Below are 24,444 nucleotides of genomic sequence, written 5' to 3'. Positions count from 1 at the left end.
GAGAAGTTCATCACTGCCTTCAGTGGCAGTGGCCATCAGTCTTTGGCCATCTGAAGAAATGGATATCTAATGAGCAAGATCTCAGCATTGGCACAAAACTCATGACTTACCAGTAATTCCTGTTCTCCTACCTGCTGCTGACACATGGATTTCATGCAACAAGTGCCTCATTGGGGATACTACCAATGCCATCTCCATAAACTTCTGCAAATCCACTAGCGGTGTAAGTGAACCAATGCCTGTGTCCAGGATCAGGAGCCAAATTAAACTCATGCCCAACGCCAGACCCCTGTAATGGAGACTTTATTTCAAGCTCAGTCATTAGAAAGGGATATGGGCTGGGGTTGGGGGGGTGAGGAACAAAGGGCAAGGTTAAAGGATATTGATGAAGAATGCTTGATAAGGTGGAACAATTCCATCCCTGTTCATGACTACATTTGGGAAGGTACAGGGGCCTGGAGTCCCCATTGAGAATACAACTGTAAACCTCAGATGCACATCATTCCACAAACTATCCACCATGCCCAGGCATCATCCCTGATGAAGATGGCAAAGTTGGTCATCGAAACGTCAGTTATAACCGATACCTGTACCTGGCTGGAAGCCCGGGAAGAGTTTATTACTCATCCACCCACCCCATCAAGAACCTCTGGCCTCACCTGTGGCTGGCTGCAGATCCCACAATGGTCTCATTGAACCACCTCGCAGCCCATTGAACTAGAGCGAAATTGAGTCATTATTCAGCCTCTCGGGTCCACCTTGGAAGGTGAGCGAGTGACTCGCCCTCTTCCTCTCTGGACCTCTGTCCCCATCCTCAGAATGCCAGGGATTGAGCTGGCACAATGCTCGGAATAGGGAGCAACACGGGAGGAACTCTGCAGGGCAGGCAACACCTACGGTCAGATGAAGGGCCTGAAACACTGACTGTCCACTTCCCTTTACAGATTCGGCTTGACCTGCTGAGCTCCTCCAGGTTCCAGCATCTGCACATTCCTGTCTCTCCACTTTGCCCCTCCTCTGGGAATCTCCTTCGGGCGCGGGAGCTGAGGCAGGCAGCTGTCCAACGGGATGCGCTAGTCAGCGGCACATCGCGCTGGGGAGGCTGTATGATGTTCAGCGGGTTGGACCATCGATCGCAGGATCCACCCCTAGAGGTCGGTACTGTAATCAGTAGGCAGTGCCTGAGACTCAGATTGCTGCTTTGTCCGTGAGGGAGTCCGTCAAAGGCACCATCGCTCAGCTCACCCACCACTGCGCCCAGCCGCCGCCGCTAACAGGCAAGTCGGCTCTTCATCCCAGCCGAGGCCGGCAGCGGATACAGACCGGCAGGGTCTGGTGCGAGCAATTCTTTCATTCATTGTTTGCACGGGGAGGGGGAGAGAGCATCTCCCCGCGCACTCGGGACCGAGACAGCGAGAGAGCGCGACTGCTGATGGATGAGTCGAACATCTTGAGACGGCGTGGACTCCAGGTAAGCGAAGGCGATGGGAAAGGAACAGCTCTCCCCTGCGACTAATGCCGTCAGTAACTGGGGCAACACAACGCAGGAGCATAAAAGAGTGGTAGCAGGATGAGGCCATTGGGCCTCTCGTCTCTGTGCTGCCATTCAAGGAGACTGCTGCTGATCGTTTTACCTCAGAACCACCTTCCTGCGCCGAACACTCATCGCTTGATTCCCTTAATGCCCAAAACTCTGTTGCCTACGTGAACATTATCAATGTCTTGGCCCCCTCAGTTCACCAGTAGGAAACTCCTCCGGAACGGGATATTTCTACTCGTCCTGAACGGCTGTCTGCTTAGTTTGACACTCATTCCCGGCTCTTGACACTTCAGCCAGGGGAGATATTGCAGGAGAATCCACCCAGTCTACTTCCGCTAGAGTGTTTTATTTTCAATGAGATTAACTCTCAATCTTCTAGACTCAGAAAGGGCTATTCACAGAGTCATACAGTACAGAAACAGGTCCTTCAGCCCATCGCACTCATGCTAACAATTGCACCCGTCCACACTGATCCTGTTTACTTGCATTGCTAGGCTTCTATGGCTTGGCGGTTCCAATACTAGTCCAGATGCTTCTTAAAAGCTGAGTTAGTTCAATCACCAGTGAAGGTTCACCAGAACCTTCACTGGATCTCCTTTGTTGAAAATCCACTCGGTGGTCACTTTATCACGGACCCCCTGTACCTAATAAAGTGACCGCTGAGCGTACGTCGTGGCCTTCTGCTGCTGCAGACCGTCCCCATCAAGGTTCAACGTGCTCTGCATTCAGAAATACGCTTCTGCACACCACTGTTGTAATGCGTGAGTATTTTAGTTACTGTCGTCTTCCTGTCAGCTTGAACCAGTCTGGCCGTTTTCTTCTGACCTCTCTCATTAACAAGGAGTTTGCCCATAGAAATGCCGCTCACTGCATAGAAACATAGAAAACCTACGGCACAATACAGGCCCTTCGGCCCACAATGCTGTGCCGAACACGTACTTACTTTAGAAATTACCTAGGGCTACCCGGAGACTTCTATCTTTCTAAGCTCCATGTACCTATACAGGAATCTCTTAGAAGACTCTATCGTATCCGCCTCCACCACCGTTGCCGGCAGCCCATTCCACTCACTCAGCACTCTCTGCATAAAAAACTTACCCCTGACATCTCCTCTGTACCTACTCCCAAGCACCTCAAACCTCTGCCCTCTCGTGGTAGCCATTTCAGCCCTGGGAAAAAGCCTTTGACCATCCACACCATCAATGCCTCTCATCATCTTATACACCTAAGATGTTTTGCTTTGTTTTTTTTTGTACCATGCTCTGTAAACTCTAGAAACTGTTGTGCATGAAAATCCCAGGAGATAAGCAGTTTCTGAGATAATCAAACCACCCGTCAGGCACCAACAATCATTCCACGGACTAAGTTACTTAGATCAGGTTACTTCCCCATTCTGATGTTTCATCTGAACAACAACTGAATCTCTTAATCATGTTTGCAAGCTTTCATGCAATGAGCTACTGACATATGATTGGCTGATTTGCATTAATGAGCAGGTGTACAGGTGTACCTAATAAAATGGCCACTGAGTGTATGTCGTTCCTTAGCTAGGGATTGCAGAACTGCAGACAATATTCCAGATGCTGCCTCGGTAGGGACCCTATAGAAATGAATCAGGGCATTTCTACTCTTGTACTCAAATCCTTTTGCAACAAGGAGCACCATTTACTTTTCTCATTGCTTCTGTACCTGCATGTTAACTTTCAGTGATCCGTGCACAAGAATGCCCATTCCTCTGTGCACCAATACTTCTCAAGGGTACTCTAACATTCTGTTACTTACCACCAATGTGAATGGCTTCATATTCTTCGACAGTATATGCCATCTGCCACATCCTTGCACTTAACCTGAGGCCTCTCTGCATCCTCCTCAGTCTACTCTGGCACCCACTTTCCTATTCTCAACATACTTGGATATATTACACTTGATCTTTCATCCAAGACATCGATATAGATTTCCTACCTCTGGGTCGCCAGCACCAGTCTCCAGTATGTCACTGGCCAGAGTCTCCCAACCTGACTTCTGCCTTTTAAATCTTTCTCATTATTCTGTCTGACCTCCAATCCTCAATCCACACAAATACTGAATGCCGAACTAACTCTCATGGTCCAATCATTATCTAAGTCTTCTATTACCAATTCTTTAATAATAGATTCCAGTGTTTTCTGTGCTAGTTATGACAGCCAACTGCTTGGTAGTTCTCAGTATTCTCTCTTGCTCCTTTCTTACATAATGGGGTTATTTTTGCTATCTCCCAGTCAAGTAAGGCTCACTTTAGAATTGCGGCAGATGACAATAGATGCATACAATCCCCTTCAAACACCAGAAAGCAGGTCCTCACATCCGAAGGATTTTAAATCTAAAAGATGGTTAAGAGTTATTTTATTTTGCTAATGGTAATTTATTTAGTTACCCATTCACCTTAAGCCTGTAATCATCTGATACTCCCATGAGATTTTTATTGATTTCCTCCAAGAAGACAAATGTAAATATATTTTTAACATTTCTCTGCCATTGCTTGATAAAATTTCTTTATTTCTCATAATAATTTCTTCTTTCTCTTGCATTAAGGTACCCACATTAATTTTAGCTAATCGTCCCCATTTTACAACACTATCTAAGTTTATACAATCAGTTTTTATGTCTCTTGTAGCCATCTTTTCTACTCTGCTTTCCCCTTTATCAATGCTTTGGATCTCCTTTGCTGAATTCCGAAATGTTCCCAACCCACAGGCAACATTATGTTCTTTCCTTTGATCTAATGCTATATTTAACTTATCACGACAGCCATATCGAGACCACTTCCATGCTGAATTTTCATATCTTATAAGGACATATATCAGCTGTAATCATACCCCTTTAAGACATCAATTCTTTAAATGTTAGCCACTTCAATAGCTAATTCATGGCTCATTCCCTTGTGAGTTGTTTCATTCAGAATTAAGACCTTCACTTGCAATTGAAAACTTCACTCTCAATTTAACTTACAATTCTACCATATTTTGATTATCATCTTCTGAAGCTCCTTAAAGTATATATATAATTCACCAATCACGTGACAACAGTTTGATGCATAAAAGCAGGTAGAGATGGTCAAGAGATTCATTTGTTGTTCAGACCAAACATTAGAATGGGGAAGAAATGTGATCTAAGTGAATTTGACCAGGCAATGATTGTCGGTGCCAGACAGGGTGGTTTGAGTATCTCAGAAACTGCTGATTTCCTGGAATTTTCAAGCACATCAGTCTCTAGAGTTTACAGAGAATGGTGCAAAACAGAAAAAAAGCACCCAGTGCACAGCACTGGGTGAAAACACCTTGTTAATGAGAGAAGAATGACCAAACTAGTTCTAGCTGACAGGAAGGTGACAATAATTCAGATAACCACCCATTAAACAGTGTTGTGCAGAAGGGCATCTCAGAACTCAGAACACATCAAACCTTGAAGTGGATGAGCTACAGCAACAGAAGATCACAAATATACACTCAGTGGTCACTTTATTTTCTTCAAGTGGTAACCAATAAATTAGCCAGAGTATATGTACTGTACATACACTCATTCCAATAAAAGGCAGAATTAGTTTCTTCTCCACTTTTAGTAATCATTTTTTCTTATCAGTGTTTATGATATCATTCAATACATTACTTAATATGGTTATCATATTAAGCGATTTTTGCATACTTTCTGACTTACAAAAATTGACCTAAGAATTTCTGTAAAAACAGAACTCCTTTGTTAACGGCGGTGGCCTGTATTTCTATGGGTGCCTGATTCACTTATCTTGTTAGAAATGCTGCATATATTCAGATAGAATCTTCAATTTTGTCTTTGAACCATTTTCCCATGCTCTGACACTAATTGCTGATTATTACCTATATTGCAAAATTGAGAGAGAGAAAAAGATTAGCTTTATTTGCCACATGTACATAGAATCATAGGAACATACATAGGGAGTGAGATGTTTGCATTAAATCCAATCAGGGAGGCATATGCTGGGGGCAGCCTGTAAGCGATATCACATTTCCAACACCAACGTAGCATTCCCACAACTTACTAACCCTAACTCTATGTGTTTGGGATGAGGGAGGAAACTGGAGTAGCTGGAGGAAACCCATGCAGTCACGGGGAGAATGTACAAACTCCTTACAAACAGTGGTGGGAATCGAACCCTGATTGGTGATCGCTGGCACCGTGAAACGATCGTGCCAACTGCTACGCTACCGTGCGTCTTATCTCACTAACACCTTGTCCTTTCTCTTTAACTTTTTAAATTTCCTCCCATCAGAATCCTCCACCAACCACTTAGTTTAAATCTTATCTGTGGACCTAATTATCCAAATATTTAGGGCACAGGTCCCAAACCATTTCAAACCTATCCCAACAGCTATCCCTTTTCCCAGTAGTGGTGCCAGTAATCCAGTCACTGAAAACAACTTATGAAGCATATACCCTGGTCACTGATCTTATTTCATTTGGACCCTAGCTGCTCACATTCCTTCAGTCGAACTCCTTGCATCATATCTGCATCATTGGCTCCTAAGGGGGATGAGATCAATTAGTTCTTTCCCCTCCCCTTCAACCCTCACTCCTTAGTCGTGGCGCCAGGCTGGCAACACAAGCTTTGAAAGCAGGGAAAATTGAATATAATGTGGGAAATATAACATTGTCCATTTTGGCAGAAAAACTAAAAAGAAATTATATAATGTAAATAGCAAGAGACTGTGAGATGCAGAAAGACCTGGATGTTGTAGTACAAAGGTACTGGAAATAATTAGGAAATTTAACAGAATATTACTGTACGTAGAACATGACTGCACAGAAACAGCATCCCACCAGCCCACCCCGTCCACACCAGCCTGGTCTTCTGCCTATTCCCATCTACCAGACCATGGACCATAGCCAACACCACCTCCGCGCCCCCCCCCCCCCCCGCAGGTTAACAACACTCAACCACTTTGATCACTTTATATTAAAATAGACTCTTTTGTCACAATTGTATTCTTTTTTGTATATCTGTGCTTAATTTATGTTTTTCTTATGAATGCTACTTATACCATACTATGTGCTTGTGATACTACAAGTATGCTTTGCATTGCACCATTGCACCAGAGGTCATGGGTTAAAGGTGAAAGGTGAAAAGTTTAAGAGGGACAAGAGGGGAAGCTTCTTCATTCAGAGAGTTGTGGAAGTGTGTAACGAGCTGCCAGCACGTGGTGCATGTGAGTTGGATTTCAATGTTTAAGTGAAGTTTGGATAGCTGCATGGATCGTAGGAGTATGGAGGGCTATGATCTCAGCACAGGTCAATGGGAGTAGGCAGTGTAAATGGTTTGGCATGGACTAGATGGACCAAAAGTCCTATTGCTGTGCTGCCTTTTTCTATGACTCTATGCATACATGTACTTGTGTATTTTAAACTCAACTTTTGATCTGCTAGTTATGAAGAAAGATTGGACAAACTTGGCTTCCATCCATCGGAATTTAGTACTGAGAGAGTCCTTGATTGAAACATATAAAATCCTGAGGAATCTGAAGAAGGTGAAAGAGAAGAGAATGTTTCTTCATCAGATAATCTAGAAGTAGGATTTTAAGACCAGAAGCCAGAGGAGCAGAATGAGGTATTTAACCCATCGAGTATGCTCCGCCATTCAATCATGGCTGATTTACTAACGTCTCAATCCAATTCTTCTGCTTTCTCCCTGTAACCTATAATACACTTACTAATCAAGAAACTATCAACATCTGGTTTAAATATACCGAATGACTTGGCTTCCACAGCCGTCTGGAATGAATTCCATAGATGCATCATCCTTTGACTAAAGAAATTCCTCTTCATCTCTGTTCTAAAGGGACATCCTTGTATTCTGAAGCTGTGTCCTCCTGACCTTTATTCCCCCACTATTAAAATCATCCTTTCCAGTTTCACTCAAAACAGGCCTTTTAATATTTGATAGGGTTCAGTGAGATCCTCCCCATCCCCCACACTTCTAACTGCAGCAAGTACAGCCCCAAAGCTTCTCACATCTTAACCCTTTCATTCCTGGAATAATTCTCATGAACCTCCTCTGGATCTTTTTTAAGAGAAATTTGATCGCAAGCAAGATTTGTGGAGATTAGCAGAACCACAAAGACAAAAGATCATCTATTTAAGACACATTTGAGGCAATTTATTTTTCTGCTGGAGAGTGATAGGAAGAGTAAGTACTAAAAAGAAATCAAAATTTAAGGTGCTTTATTTGAACGCACACAGCATTTTCAACAAGATAGCCAAGTTGAGATACAAATAGGAAGATATGAATATGATCCAACTTCTATTACAGGGATATGATTGCAGGGTGACCAGGGCTGAGCAAGTTCAAGTCCAGGTTTATTGACATCTGACTGCATATATATACGACTGAACAAAACAACATACCTCCGGACTACGATGCACCCACAAGACATATAACACACAGCACATAAACCAAAATATTACTATAAATAAGTAAATAAAATATAATTCTAAATGCATACAGCACAGGTAGAAAGTAAACAGTACAGTTCACAGAAAACAGCACACTGATCTAGTCATGGAGTCATTAGAAAACACAGCAAAGAAACAGGCCCTTTGACACATCTAGTCCATGCTGAACCATTTAAACTGCCTACACCCATCGACCCGCACCCAGACCATAGTTCTCCATACTCCTACCATCCATGTATCTATCCAAACTTCTCTTAAACGTTGAAATCGAGCTCGCATGCATCACTTGCACTGGCAGCTCATTCCACACTCTCATGATCCTCTGAGTGAAGAAGCTTCCCCTCATGTTAGCCTTAAACTTTTCACCTTTCACCTTTAACCCATGACCTCTAGTTGTAGTCCCACCTAACCTCAGTGGAAAAAGCACTTACCCTATCTATACTCCTCATAATAAGACCATAAGATATAGGAGAGAATTAGGACATTTGGCTGATCCATTTTTTCTCTCAGCCCCAATCTCCTGCCTTCTCCCTGTGTCCTTTCATGCCCTGACCAATCAAGAATCGATCAACCTCTAACTTAAATGTACATAAAGACTTGGCCTCCACAGCCACCTGTGGCAATGAATTCCGCTAATTCACCACTCTCTGGCTAAAGAAATGCCTCCTCAGCTCCATTCTAAAAGGATGCCCCTCCATTCTAAGGCTGTGTATTCTGGTCCTAGGCTCTCTCACCATAGGAAACGTCCACTCCACATCCTCCCTATCAAGGCCTCTCTTCATATGACAAGCATTTCAATCCTGGAATAATTTTCATGAACCTCCTTTGAACCCTCTCCAGTGTCAGTACATCCTTTAAGAAAAGGGACCCAAAACTGCTTACAATACTCCAGCGAGGCCTCACCAGTACTTCATATTCTACTCCTCTTGAAATGAATTCTATCATCACCTTTGCCTTCCTCAATGCAGACTCAACCTGCAAGTTAACCTTTAGGGAGTCCTGCACAAGCACTCCTAAGTCCCTTTTCACCTCAGATTTTGAATTTTTCTCTCTATTTAGAAAGTAGTCTACCCTTTTATTTCTTCTACTAAAATGCATGACCATACACTTCATGACACTATATTCCATCTGCCACTTTACTTATTCTCCATATCCAAGTCCTTCTGTTAGCTCTCTACTTCCTCAAAACTACCTGTCCCTCAATTTTGTATAGAGGTATCAAATCTCCCCGGTGACGAGAATTTGGTGGTGGAAGGGTAGTCATTAGTCACCACCTAAGGGAAGAAGCTATTACCCAGTCTGGCAGTCCTAGTCCCGCTGCTTCTGTACCTCCTTGCTGATGGTAGTGGATGAAAGAGATTGTGAAATGGGTGGTGGGGGATCCTCAACAATGCTTTGGACCCTTTATCTGCAATGCTCCCAGCAAATCAAGTCAAGTCAAGTCACTTTTTCTTGTCATTTCGACCATAACTGCTGGTACAGTACACAGTAAAAACGTGACAACATTTTTTAGAACCATGGTGCTACATGAACAATACAAAAACTACACTGAACTACGTAAAAAAAAACACAAAACTACACTAGACTACAGACCTACCCAGAACTGCATAAAGTGCACAAAACAGTGCAGGCATTACAATAAATAATAAACAAGACAATATGCACAGCAGAGGGCAGTAGGTTTATAATTATAAATAAATAGAGGTGTCAGTCCAGGCTCTGGGTATTGAGGAGTCTGATGACTTTGGGAAAGAAACTGTTACATATTCTGGTCGTGAGAGCCTGAGTACTTCGGTGCCTTTTGCCAGATGGCAGGAGGGAGGAGAGTTTGTATGAGGGGTGCGTGGGGTCCTTCATAATGCTGTTTGCTTTACGGATGCAGCGTGTGGTGTAAATGTCTCTAATGGCGGGAAGAGAGACCCCAATGATCTTCTCAGCTGACTTCACTATCCGCTGCATTGTCTTGCAATCCGAGATGGTGCAATTTTCGATCCAGGCAGTGATGCAGCTGCTCAGGATGCTCTCAATACAACCTCTGTAGAATGTGGTGAGGATGGGGGGTGGGAGATGGAATTTCCTCAGCCTTTGCAGAAAGTAGAGACGCTGCTGGGCTTTCTTTGCTATGGAGCTGGTGTTGAGGGACCAGGTGAGATTCTCTGCCAGGAAATTTGGTGCTTTTAACGATCTCTACGGAGGAGTTGCCAATGTTCAGCAGAGAGTGGTTGTTCCGTGTCCTCCTAAAGTCAACAACCATCTCTTTTGTTTTGTTCACATTCAGAGACAGGTTGTTGGCTCTGCACCAGTCCGTTAGCTGCTGCACCTCCTCTCTGTATGCTGACTCATCGTTCTTGCTGATGAGACCCACCACGGTCGTGTCATCGGTGAACTTGATGATGTGGTTCAAGCTGTGTGTTGCAGCACAGTCGTGGGTCAGCAGAGTGAACAGCAGTGGACTGAGCACACAGCTCTGGGGGGCCCCGGTGCTCAGGGTGATGGTGTTGGAGATGCTGCTTCCAATCCAGACTGACTGAGGTCTCCCAGTCAGGAAGTCTAGGATCCAGTTGCAGAGTGAGGTGTTCAGGCCCAGTAGGCTCAGCTTTCCAATCAGTTTCTGAGGAATGATTGTGTTGAATGCTGAACTGTCTTTTTTGTCCATGTGGGTTGGGGCCAGGTGGAGAGTGATGGCAATGGCGTCATCTGTTGAACGGTTGGGACGGTATGTGAACTGCAGGGGGTCCAGTGAGGGGGGCAGCAGGGTCTTGATGTGCCTCATGACAAGCCTCTCGAAACACTTCATGATGATGAATGTGAGTGCAACGGGACGGTAGTTGGTGAGGCAGGACACTGAAGACTTCTTCGGCACAGGGACGATGGTGACAGCCTTGAAGCACTTAGGAACGACGGCACTGCTCAGGGAGATGTTGAAGATGTCAGTGAGAATCTCAGTTAGCTGGTCTGCACATCCTCTGACCACTCTGCCAGGAATATTGTCTGGTCCAGCAGCCATCCGTGGGTTGACCCTACACAGGGTTCTCCTCACATCAGCCACAGTAAGACACAGCACCTGGTCTTTTGGAGGAGGGGTGGTCTTCCTCACCGTCACGTCATTTTCCGCCTCAAACCGAGCATAGAAGTCATTCAACGCATCTGGGAGGGAGAGATCACCAGCACAGGCAGGTGATGTTGTCTTGTAATTGGTGATATCCCGAATGCCCTTCCACATACGCCACGTGTTGCCGCTGTCCTAGAAGTGGCTGTGGATTTGCTGGGCATGTGCACGCTTTGCCTCTCTGTTGGCCTGGGACAGCTTAGCCCTCGCTGTTGTTAGGGCTGCCTTGTCACCTGCTCTGAAGGCGGAGTCACGGGTCCTCAGCAGTGCACTCACCTCCGCAGTCATCCATGGCTTCTGGTTAGCATGTGTAGTGATGGTCTTGGCCACAGTGACATCATCGATGCACTTGCTGATGTAGCTAGTCACTGATGCTGTGTACTCCTCTAAGTTGGTAGAGTCGCCATCGGTTGCAGCCTCCCTGAACATGTGCCAGTCAGTGTGCTCAAAGCAGTCTTGAAGAGCAGAGATGGCTCCTGCTGGCCAGGTTTTCACAAATGTCACTAACAGGGAGAAGGAGATTCTAGTGATCCTTTCAGTGGTTTTTACTATCCTCCGTAGGGTCTTGCAGTCTGATTCCTTGAAGCCTCCATACCACACAATGATGCAGCCATACAGGACACTGTCAATGATACTCTTGTAGAAAGCTGTTAGAATGGGTCGGGGAGCCATGCACACCTCAATCTCCCCAGAAAGTGTTGATGCTGCTGTGCCTTCTTGACTAGTGAGGAGGTGTTTTGGGTCCAGGTTAAATCATCTGTTATGTGCACACCAAGGAACTTCATTCCCTCCACAGCAGAGCCTTGGTGTGCAATGTGTGTCAACCTGTGCCTTCTTGAAGTTCTCAATCATCTTGGATGAGGGAATTAAATGCAGCATCTCCAAGTTTGCGGATGACACGAAGCTGGGTGGCAGTGTTAGCTGTGAGGAGGATGCTAAGAGGATGCAGGGTGACTTGGATAGGTTGGGTGAGTGGGCAAATTCATGGCAGATGCAATTTAATGTGGATAAATGTGAAGTTATCCACTTTGGTGGCAAAAATAGGAAAACAGATTATTATCTGAATGGTGGCCGATTAGGAAAAGGGGAGGTGCAACGAGACCTGGGTGTCATTATACACCAGTCATTGAAAGTGGGCATGCAGGTACAGCAGGCGGTGAAAAAGGCGAATGGTATGCTGGCATTTGTAGCGAGAGGATTCGAGTACAGGAGCAGGGAGGTACTACTGCAGTTGTACAAGGCCTTGGTGAGACCACACCTGGAGTATTGTGTGCAGTTTTGGTCCCCTAATCTGAGGAAAGACATCCTTGCCATAGAGGGAGTACAAAGAAGGTTCACCAGATTGATTCCTGGGATGGCAGGACTTTCATATGAAGAAAGACTGGATGAACTGGGCTTGTACTCGTTGGAATTTAGAAGATTGAGGGGGGATCTGATTGAAATGTATAAGATCCTAAAGGGATTGGACAGGCTAGATGCAGGAAGATTGTTCCCGATGTTGGGGAAGTCCAGAACGAGGGGCCACAGTTTGAGGATAGAGGGGAAGCCTTTTAGGACCGAGATTAGGAAAAACTTCTTCACACAGAGAGTGGTGAATCTGTGGAATTCTCTGCCACAGGAAACAGTTGAGGCCAGTTCATTGGCTATATTTAAGAGGGAGTTAGATATGGCCTTTGTGGCTACGGGGGTCGGGGGTATGGAGGGAAGGCTGGGGCGGGGTTCTGAGTTGGATGATCAGCCATGATCATAATAAATGGCGGTGCAGGCTCGAAGGGCCGAATGGCCTACTCCTGCACCTATTTTCTATGTTTCTATATCTCTCTTGTTTTGTCCATCTTGAGACTCAGGTTGTTGGTCTTGCACCATTTGACAAGCCTCTCAACCTCCTCACTGTAGGCCAACACATCATTGCTGCTGATGGGGCCAACCACTGTAGTATCATCAGCGAGCTTGATGATGCGATTTAAGCCAAGTCTGGAAATGCAGTTGTGAGTCAGCGGCGGGCTGAGCACACAATCATGAGGAGCACCAGCGCTTAGCATGACGGAGCTTGAGATGTTGCTGCCAACTCAAACTGACTGGGGTCATTCTGCTAAGAAGTCCAAGATCCAATTACAGAGAAGGCGTGGAGTCCCAAAGAGGACAGTTTACCCGGCAACCTCGGAGGGATGATGGTGTAAAACACTGAGCTGAAGTTGATGGACAGCATCCTGGCATATGAGGCATTGTTTTCTAGGTAGGATACTCAATATTCCAGGTTAAACAGTGTCACAAAAGAATAGGCCAAGGAGAAAGGAGACAGGGCAGTATTGTTAATTAATGAAGACATCATTGGTGCTGTTATGATATACAGTATGTGCAGTGGACAGTGATGTAGAGTCGGTCTGAACAGCACCTTCCAGACCCATGATCACTACCATTTGGAAGGATGAGATCAGCAAATAACTGGGAGCACAACCACTTGGAAATCCCCCTCCAAGTTACTCACCATCCCGACTTGGAAATATATCACCATTCCATCATTGTTGCTGGGTCAGAAGCATGAAATTCACTCCCTAACTGTCACAATGGGGGGGCATTGGGAGCAAGGGTGGACCCAAATGCAAGACACACCTTGTGAGGTTAATTACATTGAGTTTATTGTTTGATACCAGGAGAGTAAAGCAAAAGCAGGAATAGTGAACTGGACAAGGACTCAGGATTACGACTAGGCTGGGACTAAGGGTCTGGGCTAGGACTCGGAATTGGATCCCAGAACTAGAGGAGACACGAAGAGGCTAGGGTATGGACTCCAAGCCAGGGACTGGGCAAGGACCCAGTACCTGGGTCTTGCCTCGGGCTCGGACCCCAGAATCAGGCTTGGACATGACATGGGCTAGGGAGAGGAGGAACATGGAAAAACAGAGCCTCAGTCTCGGGAGAGCAGGTACATGGAACCATGGACACATACACAGAAAAGAGAGCCGGGACCCCTCCTTGGGTACAGGACATAGGGCCGGGACTCATGACCCCCCGCGGGCAACGGCAAGACGCCTGACTTACCCCATGGAGGCGAGGACAAGACATAACCCCCCGCGGGGCAATGGCAAGATGGCCTGACTTACCCCACGGAGGTGAGGACAAGACAAGACCAACCCCAAAGAACACCAGACAGTACCTATCTAGCTCCGGCGATAGAACTGGACCAAGGTGCAGGCGAGAGCTGCAGACGAGGACTAGAGACGAGAGGGGCAGAGAAGGGATTCAGAGAGGGGGGTAGGACTGGAATCACAGACTGCCAGGACCAGGACTTGACTTGGTACTTGGATGCTGCCAGGACCAGGACTTGACTCGGTACTTGGATGCTGCCAGGGCCAGCACTTGACTCAGTACTTGGATGCCGCCAGGGCCGAGACTTGACTCAGTACTTGGATGCCCCCGGAGCCAGGACTTAACTTGGAGCCTCCGGGTAGTGGCGAGCTCTCGACTCAGCCCAGGAACAGTAGACAGTGGTTCCTGATTCCCTCTGGCGGGTTAACTGACGGACCCACCTCAGTGAGGAAACTTTGCAGGCTCACTTTGGCGAGGTAACTTATCAGGGTTGCTCCAGTGAGGAAAGGCGACTTACCGGCACTCGCTTCGGGCGGAGACTAGCCTTACTCCGGCCAGATGACATTGGCACACCGTACCTTTGGTGACTTTGCAGACGCTCTCACGCCGAACAGCTGAAAGCCGGAGACTATAAACTACCTGTTCAGCCAAGAGTAAATTGCCTCTAATCACCAAGGCCGAGGGACACGGGAAAACAGGGAACCAAAGGGAAACAGGGAGTCAATGGTCCGGATCGTAACATAAACAAAGTAAATTTAAAGAGACCCTGATCTGGACCATGACACTAACAGCATTGTAGGTGTACCTACGCCTCAGGGACTGCAGCAGTTCAAGAAGGCAGCTCATCACCACCTTCTCTAGGGCAGCTAGGGATGGGCAATAAATGCTGGCTTAGCTGGTGATGCCCACATCCCGTAAATGAAAAAAAAATAGCAAGGGAAAAAAGATACGGGTGGTGGTTATTTGAGTGCTGATAAAGTCGCACCTGAAACACTGCAACATTAACAAAATGCTGAAGGAACTCAGCAGACCAGGCAGCATCTATGGAAAAGAGTACAGTCAATGTTTCCTGCTGAGACACTTCAGCAAGACTGAAACACTGCACTGTTTTGGCCTCCTTACAGAAGAGGCAATATAGTAGCATTGGAGGCAGTCCAAAGGAGATTTACTAGGCCAATTCCTGAGATAAGAGGATTGCCCTGTAAAGAAGGGCCAAACATTCTGAAACCCAAATAGTCTATTATTTTGAGTTTGTAAGAATGAGGGGTGATCTTATTGAAATATTAAAGATCCTAGGGGGCATCAGGAATAGTATGCAGAGTACGGCCAACTAGCAGCTCAGAAGAAATGGTCTGGAATAACTTGGAAAGTAACATTCGCAATGTGATGGGGCATAGCATTACAAGCAATATGGAGAGGAATATCATTGATCTGGGTGGTTTTAATGGGATGGATGTGGAAAAGGCTATTTTTTTTTCCTTTTTGGTGAATCTAGAACAAAGGATCATGGTTGAAAAACAAAGGTTACCCAGTTTACGGCAGAGGTGTGGCAAAATTACCTTTCTCAGAGGATTGTGGGTCTTTGGAATGCTTCAAAATGCAGTGAAAGCAATGTCTTTGAATATTTTTAAGGCAGAATATGAAAGGTTAATGTGGATAAACAAGATTGCAACATTGAAATTACAGTCAGATCAGCTGTGATCTTAGTGAACGGCAGAGCAGGCCTGAGGGGCCAAGTGGTCTACACTTGCTCCTCCTGTAGCACTGAAGGAAACATCACTGTGACATCAGTCACACAAAAAATAGCAGTGAATAGCATGAGCAGTAACATTAGTGAATACCAAAGGAAGAGTGACTAGTGAAAGAGTAAAAGTGAGTAACTAGTGAGACACAATGATCAAGGATCACGAGAAAGACGAGCTGCACCAATGTAGAGAATGATGGTAATGTTCACGGCAGAGAAAATCAATAACCTGGGGAATACATCAGTAAATAGCTTGGAAATTAACATCAGGAAATACTGGAGAATTATACCGTTCAGTACATAGACACTGCTATCAATGAATCATAGGAGTATCGCCAGTGAGTATAGGGGATCCTCCTCATTTTCAGACCAAGTCATCCTAATATTGAGAGCCCGAAGAAAGAGATACGTAGGGTTGTTGCTCACTGCAACCAACCCAGGGTATTAAGGCATTAGCATGCTTTGCTGCCCTGCCTTTGGAAGGCTCTGCTCTCTTGAGTGCTCTTGCTCTTATTTTGCTCAAGGGACTACACAAACAACTGCTATTAAATCTAATAAATCTAACAGATAAAATCTAAAGTGTCTATGTGGAGTTTGCTGGACTTCCTGTGGCTGCATGGTTTTCCCAAAGGTGTTTCTCTTTCTTCCTATATACTAAGGATATGCAGGTTGGTTGGTTAATTGGTTGCCGTAAACAGCCTTTGATACATGGATGAGCGGTAGAGACTGGGGACCTGTTTATGGGGAAGTGGGAGGAATAAATAAAAACGGGATTGATGTCGGATTAGTATAAATGAGTGGTTAATGGACAGCATAGACTCAGAGGGCTGAGTGTTTCAGCATTATCTCTCTGATTCTATGATTCTAAAAGGTTTTAGGGCAGGGAGTGTAGAGGAAAAGTCGGAAAGAGTGTCTTTAAAGGAAAGAAGAGAGAGCTGGAGAGGTTTAGGGGGTGGACTTGGGCAATTGATGGTATGGCTACCAATAGTAGAGTTACTATTTAGGGGGTCACCCATGCAAAACAGGTCAAAGGGTAGAGGCCATACTAAGAGTAGTCCACCAGTCCTCCAGGTTCAGTGGGGTTCAGCTCAGGGCTAACAACCCTGACTGTCAAAAAATTGTTACAGAAACAGCAAAGAAGAATCCTTCTATATCTGTGTGCAACAGTATGGACAGACAGAGATAGAGGGCCTTCATTACTGCCCTAAATGCCTGCAGCGTTACGGGCAGTAACTAACTCTCTCTGTGACGAGTTTTTATTCGGGCAAGAAAACCAAAACTGTATACACTACTCCCCAAGTGTAGTTTCACCAGAGCCCTATATCATTGCAGTAAAACATCTTTTCTCTGTAACAAAAGGCCAACTACTAGCTGCTCCTGGATATTGGTTTTCAGTAATTTATATACAAGAGCACATAGACAGACCCCTTTGAATGCCAGTGTGTAACATAAAGAGCCTCTTTACACCTTCCTCTGTACTCAATATCCCACCTACTTTTTATCATCAGCAACTCTGTAAATACAACATCTAATCTTTTCAGCCAAGTTATTAATTTTTGGGTCCCCAAGTACCAGACCTTGTAGTATCCCACTGATAACAAAATACCTAAACCATTGACTGTTCATTCCCCTCTATAGATACTGCCTAATCTGCTGAGTTCCTCCAGCATTTTTTGGGTGTTGCCCAAGATTTGCAGCATCTGCAGAATCTCTTCTGTCTCCAATACTGAGGCAAGATATTTCTTTGTTGACATTTTTCAGTCCCCTAATTCTTTTCAAGGCATTCTACTATAACATCCTTCACTCTAGATTCCACCATTCCCTTTACTACTATTGTTAGGCTAACTTTTTTCTCTCCTTTTTTTAAAGAGTGGTATCATTTTATGGAACAATAATGGGCCACTTTGCTCCATGGGTCTCTACTGACTTCTTCTCATCCTTAATATTCGAATGAATAAGTTCAAACCATTCTTCCATTTCACATACCCAGTTACTTCCCCATAAAGTCAGTTACATCTTTCTCATTGTTTGCCACAAATTTCTTGTCATCTGCCGAATTTGGAATGGTGCCCTCTTCAAACAACAGCAGTCACTCATTTAAAAAAAATCTCTCTGCTTTTTGGTACTTAGCAAAATCTGACTTCCCTCAGCTACCGCCCTTTTAACCGTATGGGATTTGATCCTGCTAATGCTTATTAGAAACCATTCACAACTCAGATTGCTCAAAAACATTGTGCAACCAATGAGTCAAGTATGTGTTCACCTCTGACGTGGGATAAGCCCGCAACCTCTGGGTAAAATAATAGAGAGAGAGATAGAGAGAGAAATAAAAGATGGCAATGAAGAGAGAGAGATCAAGATAAAAGAAGAAAGACACCGAGGCTTGGGAATGAGGGGACTGAAAGAGACTAAGCAATGGAGAGGGAAACACAGAAAGATACTCAGAAAAAAATAAAGAAAGAAAGAAACCTAAGGTACATCATCGAGGGAGGCAAAGAGAAGGAGAAGATCATTACATAATTTTGGTATAACAGCATTAAATTACCCAAGATAGTGTAAGACCCAAGTGCCTCTGGGGTGACTGTGACACAGCTGATTTAATGTCTCCTGTTCCCTTTTTATCTAACTCATTCCCAGAACCGGAAGAGAACATGAGCTGATTGCTGTTTCCATCTTTTGCAGAAAGAGCTGAGCTTGCCAAGGAGGCACAGTATGTAAGTACCGAGCCCTTCACACACCGTCCTAACACACTAACTTGCCCCGTTGTGCTCACAGCTCAAGCCAGTCCCTCACTTCTTCTTCTTCAACTCAGCACATACAATGTCCAAGTGGCAAAACAGCCTAATTTATGTGAGGTCATAGACCATTAACTGTTGCTCAAAATAGTCCAATCTAATTACACACCACAAAACACAGTCATTTAAGTATATCCTCTGTTGAAGTTCCAGGGGAATTCCAAAGCCTGCCAAATGTGCAATGACAGTATAAATCTTAATAAAGCAGCTGAAGATGTTTGAGCCTAGGACATTGCCATGAGGAATTCCTGCAACAACAGACTGTTGCTGAGATTATGTGTCTCCACAGCCAATTTCCAGTTGAGTTTTCAATTGAGAAGGATGATCTGAAACATAGATTCTTAGGGATTGTTGAGATAGACACTGAGAGGACATTTCCCCTTATGGGAATTTGAAAATTATGGATCATAATTCCAAAAGAAGAGTCACATATTTAAGACTGAGAAGAAAAAATATGTCTTCTTTAAGAGTTATAAATATAGGAAATGCCTCTTCCAATGAGGCTGGGATAGAGAGATTTTTGGATTATAGGGGAGTCAAGGGTTATAAATTACAGGGTGGAAAACAGAGTTGAAGCAAATATTAAATCATTCACCATTTTATTGAATGGCAGAGCTGGCTCAAGGAGCCATGTGGTTAACTTTTATATGTTACGTTTTCTACTTTTACAACTCCAGGTTTTACAAGGTTCCATGTGACAATTAGGCAAATGACACCAGGGCATTCTGACTTCCCCCCGCTATTCAGCTTTTCTACTGCAGTTTGGATCAAGATTCTTATTGGGTTTTGAACCAAGTGGAACAAGCTTTCCCGAGTCATGGATTTGCGATTGTCTCCTCACCTTCCTGTTATATAGGTCCTCCCAGGATATGGCAGCATTCTATCCTGTGAACTGTTTGTAATCTTTAACAGTTTGCAAGTCAGCAATGCTGCGATAAACTGATGGCAGCATAAACACATGGCAGCCCCGCAGCAGTTGACAAATCTGTCCACTGTGCTCTCAGATGCTCATTTGTATGTATGAGCTGTGCATTAGTTAGATGTTCATAAATTGGGGAGGACCTGTAATTGAGGAGTAGCTCCTAGTATATCTGAAGTTCAGTACCTCAGCATTTATTTGCCTACCACACTTCCATATGCTCATACTTTTAAAAAAATTCATTCCTTGAATGAGGATGTCACTGTCAAGGCCAGCACTTGAGAAGTTAGGGAATAGCCATTTTTAAAAATTAAGTTACAAGAGTAGTAGCAATTAGGTTACAAGACTAGCAGCCAGAGTCCTTAGCCATTAGTCCAGTGACATGGATTCAAATTCCACAGAAGAAACTTGGAATCATAGAAATTTATAAGACAAATCATTTGACCCATCACCTCCTTGCCGCCAAATAAATGAACTAAATAAACTAACCCCACTTCCCAGCCTCCCCCTGGATACATGTTGAATATGATGAGGGTTTCTGCCTTCACCACCTTTTCAGGCAGTGGGGTCCAGATCTCATCACTGTCAGTGAAATAGTTTCTCTCCTTGCTCTAATGCCTCTGTCGATTATTTTAAATCTGTTCCCACCCCATCAATTTACTGAGCTCTCTACCAAAGGAAATAAATCATTTCTGTTCATCCTGTCCAGGTTTCACACAATTTTATGCACTTTAGATAAATTTCCTTTCAGTCATTTCTATGCAAAAGGAAATAACCTTAAATTAAACACCTCTCATAATTATAACTCTCTGTTCATGGCAATATTCTCATAAATCTCTACTGTATCTTCTCTAGTGCTATCACATTCCTTCTGTAGTGTGGTGACTAGAACTATACATTGCATTCTATGGTCAACAACTGCTGTATACATACATTCCATAACTGACCTCCGCACCCCGCACCCCAACTCTATTCTATTGCTTAGCCAACTAAAACAAATATCCTATATGATTTTGTAACTATCTTATTAAATGCCCCATTGCCTTCGGGGATCTATGGACATGCATCCGATACCTCTGTACCCTACCTTGTTGCCCTCCCAAATCCCAAATTCACTTATTTGCCCACCTAACTAGTGTATTCCTATATTTCCTGCAGCCTATATATTCTCACTGCAAATATCGGTATCGTTGGCAAACTACAGCAGTTATTCATGGTTATTACTTTACATTTAAGCCCAAACCGTTGCTAAGTATCTTAGTACTGACTTTAGCAGGAGCAGAGAGTGTTTCAGTTATTAAAATTTCCGACTGATTATTGCTTTCTGCTACTGAGGGTAATGGGACAAGGTAAATTGCAGTGAGTGTGTATGTGAGTGGCGGAATCTGGGGGCAAGTTAATGGGATTAATGGAAAATTAGTGTAAATGGGTGGTTATGAAGATCTGATGGGCTGAAGGGTCTTTTATGTGCTGTATCCCTGTGACTCTATGGTCACTGTAATCTGGAGCGCTGAGTTGGAATCTGAAGTCTGGAATATTTGGAAGTCAAAATTCAGAAAAAGGTAACTGTTAAATGCCAAGTGACCCCACCCTTCTCCACATCCTATGCAAAGTTCCTGGGAAAGTCATCTGCAGATAGATTAACGTCCAGTATTACCTCAATCCATCGTAAATCTGATCAGTATCTGGATGGGAGGGAGGCAAAAGAGATGGGGGCGTGGCACTGTTGATCAGAGATAGTGTCATGGCTGCAGAAAAGGAGGAAGACATGGAGGGATTGTCTATGGAGTCTCTGTGGGTGGAAATTAGGAACAGTAACTCTACTGGGTGTTTTTTATAGACCACTCAATAGTAACAGGGACATCAAGGAGCAGATAGGGAGACAGATTCTGGAAAGGTGTATTAATAACAGGGTTGTTGAGGTGGGAGATTTTAATTTCCCAAATATCAATTGGCATGTCCCTAGAGCGAGGGGTTTAGATGGGGTGGAGTTTGTTAGGTGTGTTCAAGAAGGTTTCTTGACACAATATGTAGATAAGAAGAGGCTGTACTTCATCTGGTATTGGGAAATGAACCTGGTCAGGTGTCAGATCTCTCAGTGGGAGAGCATTTTGGAGATAGTGATCACAATTCTATCTCCTTTACCATAGCATTGGAGAGGGATAGGAACAGACAAGTTAGGAAAGCACTTAATTGGAGTAAGGGGAGATAAGAGGCTATCAGGCAAGAATTTGGAAGCAGAAATTGGGAACAAGTGTTCTCAAGGAAATGTGCAGAAGAAATATGGCAAGTGTTCAGAGGATATTTGCGTGGAGTTTTGCATAGATGCATTCTAATGAGACAGGGAAAGGATGGTAGGTACAGGAGCCGTGGTGTACAAAGGCTGTTGTAAATCTAGTCAAGAAGAAAAGAGGAGCTTACGAAAGGATCAAAAAACTAGGTAATGATAGAGATCTAGAAGATTATAAGGCTGATAGGAAGGAGTTTAGGAAAGAAATTAGGAGAGCTGGAAGGGTCCATAAGAAGGTGTTGGCAGACTGGATTAAGGAAAACCCCAAGGCATTCTACAAGTATGTGAGGAGCAAGAGGATACGACGTGAGAGAATAGTAACAGTGACAGAATAGTGACAATCAAGTGTGACAGTGGAAAAGTGTGCATGGAACCGGAGGAAATAGCAGAGGTACTTAATGAGTACTTTGCTTCAGTATTCACTAAGGAAAAGGATTGCAGCAATTGTAGGGTTGAATTACAGTGGACTTGAGCATTTAGATATTAAGAAAGAGGATGTGCTGGAGCTTTTGGAAAGCATCAAGTTGGATAAGTCACTGGGACCAGACAAGATGTACCCCAGGCTACTGTGGGAGGCGAGGGAGGCAATTGCTGAGCCTCTGCCGATGATCTTTGCATCATCAATGGGGACAGGAGAGATTTCAGAGAATTGAAGGGTTGCGGGTGTTGTTCCATTATTCAAGAAAGGGAGTAGAGATAGCCCAGGAAATTATAGACCAGTGAGTCTTATTTCAGTGGTTGGTAAGTTGAAGATCCTGAGAGGCAGGGTTTATGAACATTTGGAGAGGCATAATAAGATTAGGAATAGTCAGCATGGCTTTGTCAAAGGCAGGTCGTGCCTTACGAGCCTGATTGAATTTTTTGAGGATGTGACGAAACACACTGATGAAGGTAGAGCAGTAGATGTAGTGTATATGGATTTCAGCAAGGCATTTGATAAGGTACCTCATGCAAGGCTTATTGAGAAAGTAAAGAGGCATGGGATCCAAGGGGACATTGCTTTGTGGATCCAGAACTGGCTTGCCCACACAAGGCAAAGAATGGTTGTGGATGTGTCATATTCTGTATGAAGGTCAGTCAGTAGTGGTGTACCTCAGGGATCTGTTCTGGGACTCCCTACACCTTGTGATTTTTATAAATGACCTGCATGAGGAAGTGGAAGGATGGGTTAGTAAATTTGCTGATGACACAAAAATTGGAGGTGTTGTGGATAGTGTGGAGGGCTGTCAGAGGTTACAGCGGGACATTGATAGGATGTCAATGGGCTGAGAAATGGCAGATGAAGTTCAACCCAGTTAACTGTGAGGTGGTTCACTTTGATAGGTCATATATGATGACAGAATATAGTATTAATGGCAAGACTCTTGGCAGTGTGGAGGATCAGAGGGATCTTGGGGTCAGAGTCCATAGGACACTCAAAGCTGCTGCGCAGGTTGACTCTGTGACTAAGAAGGCATATGGTGCATTGGCCTTCATCAACTGTGGGATTGAGTTTAGGAGATGAGAGGTAATGTTGCAGCTATATAGGATCCTGGTCAGACCCCACTTGGAGTACTGTGCTCAGTTCTGGTCGCCTCACTATAGGAAGGATGTGGAAACCATAGAAAGGGTGCAGAGGAGATTTACAAGGATGTTGCCTGGACTGGGGAGCATGCCTTATGAGAATAGGATCTGTGAACTCGGTCTTTTTTCCTTGGAGCAATGGAGGTAACCTGATAGAGTTGTATAAGATGATGAGAGGCATTGTTCGTGTGGATAGTCAGAGGCTTTTTCCCAGGGCTGAAATGGCTAACACAAGAGGGCACAGTTTTAAGATGCTTGGAAGCAAGTACAGAGGAGATGTCAAGGGATAAGTTTTTTACGCAGAGTGGTGAGTGCGTGGAATGGGCTGCCGGCGACGGTAGTGGAGCCGGGTACAATAGGGTCTTTTAAGAGACTCCTGGACAGGTACATGGAGCTCAGAAAAATAGAGGGCTATGGGTAACCCTACGTAATTTCTAAGGTAAGGACATGTTCAGCACAGCTTTGTAGGCTGAAGGGCCTGTATTGTGCTGTAGGCTTTCTATGTTTAATCTGTGCAGAGCTGTTCCAATATACTCAGCAATCATGGGGAGGAGAAGAAGAGAGAAGGGGAGGCAGAGGGTCAGGGTGAGAAGGGAGGGAGGGTAGGTAATGAGGATTGGGAGCTGAGGGAAAGGATGATGAGAACAATAAGCCTGCTGTTCAGGTCCAGGCAAGGGAGAACTGGAAATGTGTTGGGGGCTTTACGGGTGTAGAGGATGTGGGGGAGAGTTGATGCTGGGCTATGAAGATTTGGCAGGGAGATAGCACAATACGGAGAGATTTGGAGGGTTGGGGTATTTTGTGGGGTTGGAGTGGTCTGACGGAAGATCCGGGATTCCGGGGGCTTGGAGGATCGGTGCGGGAGTTGGGACGTGGCGAGGTGGTGTCGTGTGGGTTGGGGTATCGGGGGTTGCGGGGTTTCCCAGATAAAC

General features: G+C 44.6%; 1 protein-coding gene across 1 annotated transcript in view; it reads left to right on the top strand.

Annotated features, from left to right (window-relative positions):
- The first annotated feature begins 1,217 nt into the window (after window positions 1-1,217).
- The window catches only part of LOC140188214 (microtubule-associated serine/threonine-protein kinase 3-like), a 96,568-nt gene continuing 73,341 nt past the window's right edge, over window positions 1,218-24,444 (top strand). The window contains exons 1-2 of the mRNA XM_072244271.1: window positions 1,218-1,471; window positions 18,628-18,659. Of these exons, the coding sequence (XP_072100372.1) occupies window positions 1,433-1,471; window positions 18,628-18,659 (71 nt within the window). The 5' untranslated portion in view covers window positions 1,218-1,432. The remainder of the gene's footprint in view (window positions 1,472-18,627; window positions 18,660-24,444) is intronic.

Source organism: Mobula birostris, chromosome 26, assembly GCF_030028105.1.
Source record: "Mobula birostris isolate sMobBir1 chromosome 26, sMobBir1.hap1, whole genome shotgun sequence".
NCBI lineage: Eukaryota > Metazoa > Chordata > Chondrichthyes > Myliobatiformes > Myliobatidae > Mobula > Mobula birostris.
Note: the sequence above shows the minus strand (reverse complement) of the source record. Positions and strands in the feature narration are given on the sequence as shown.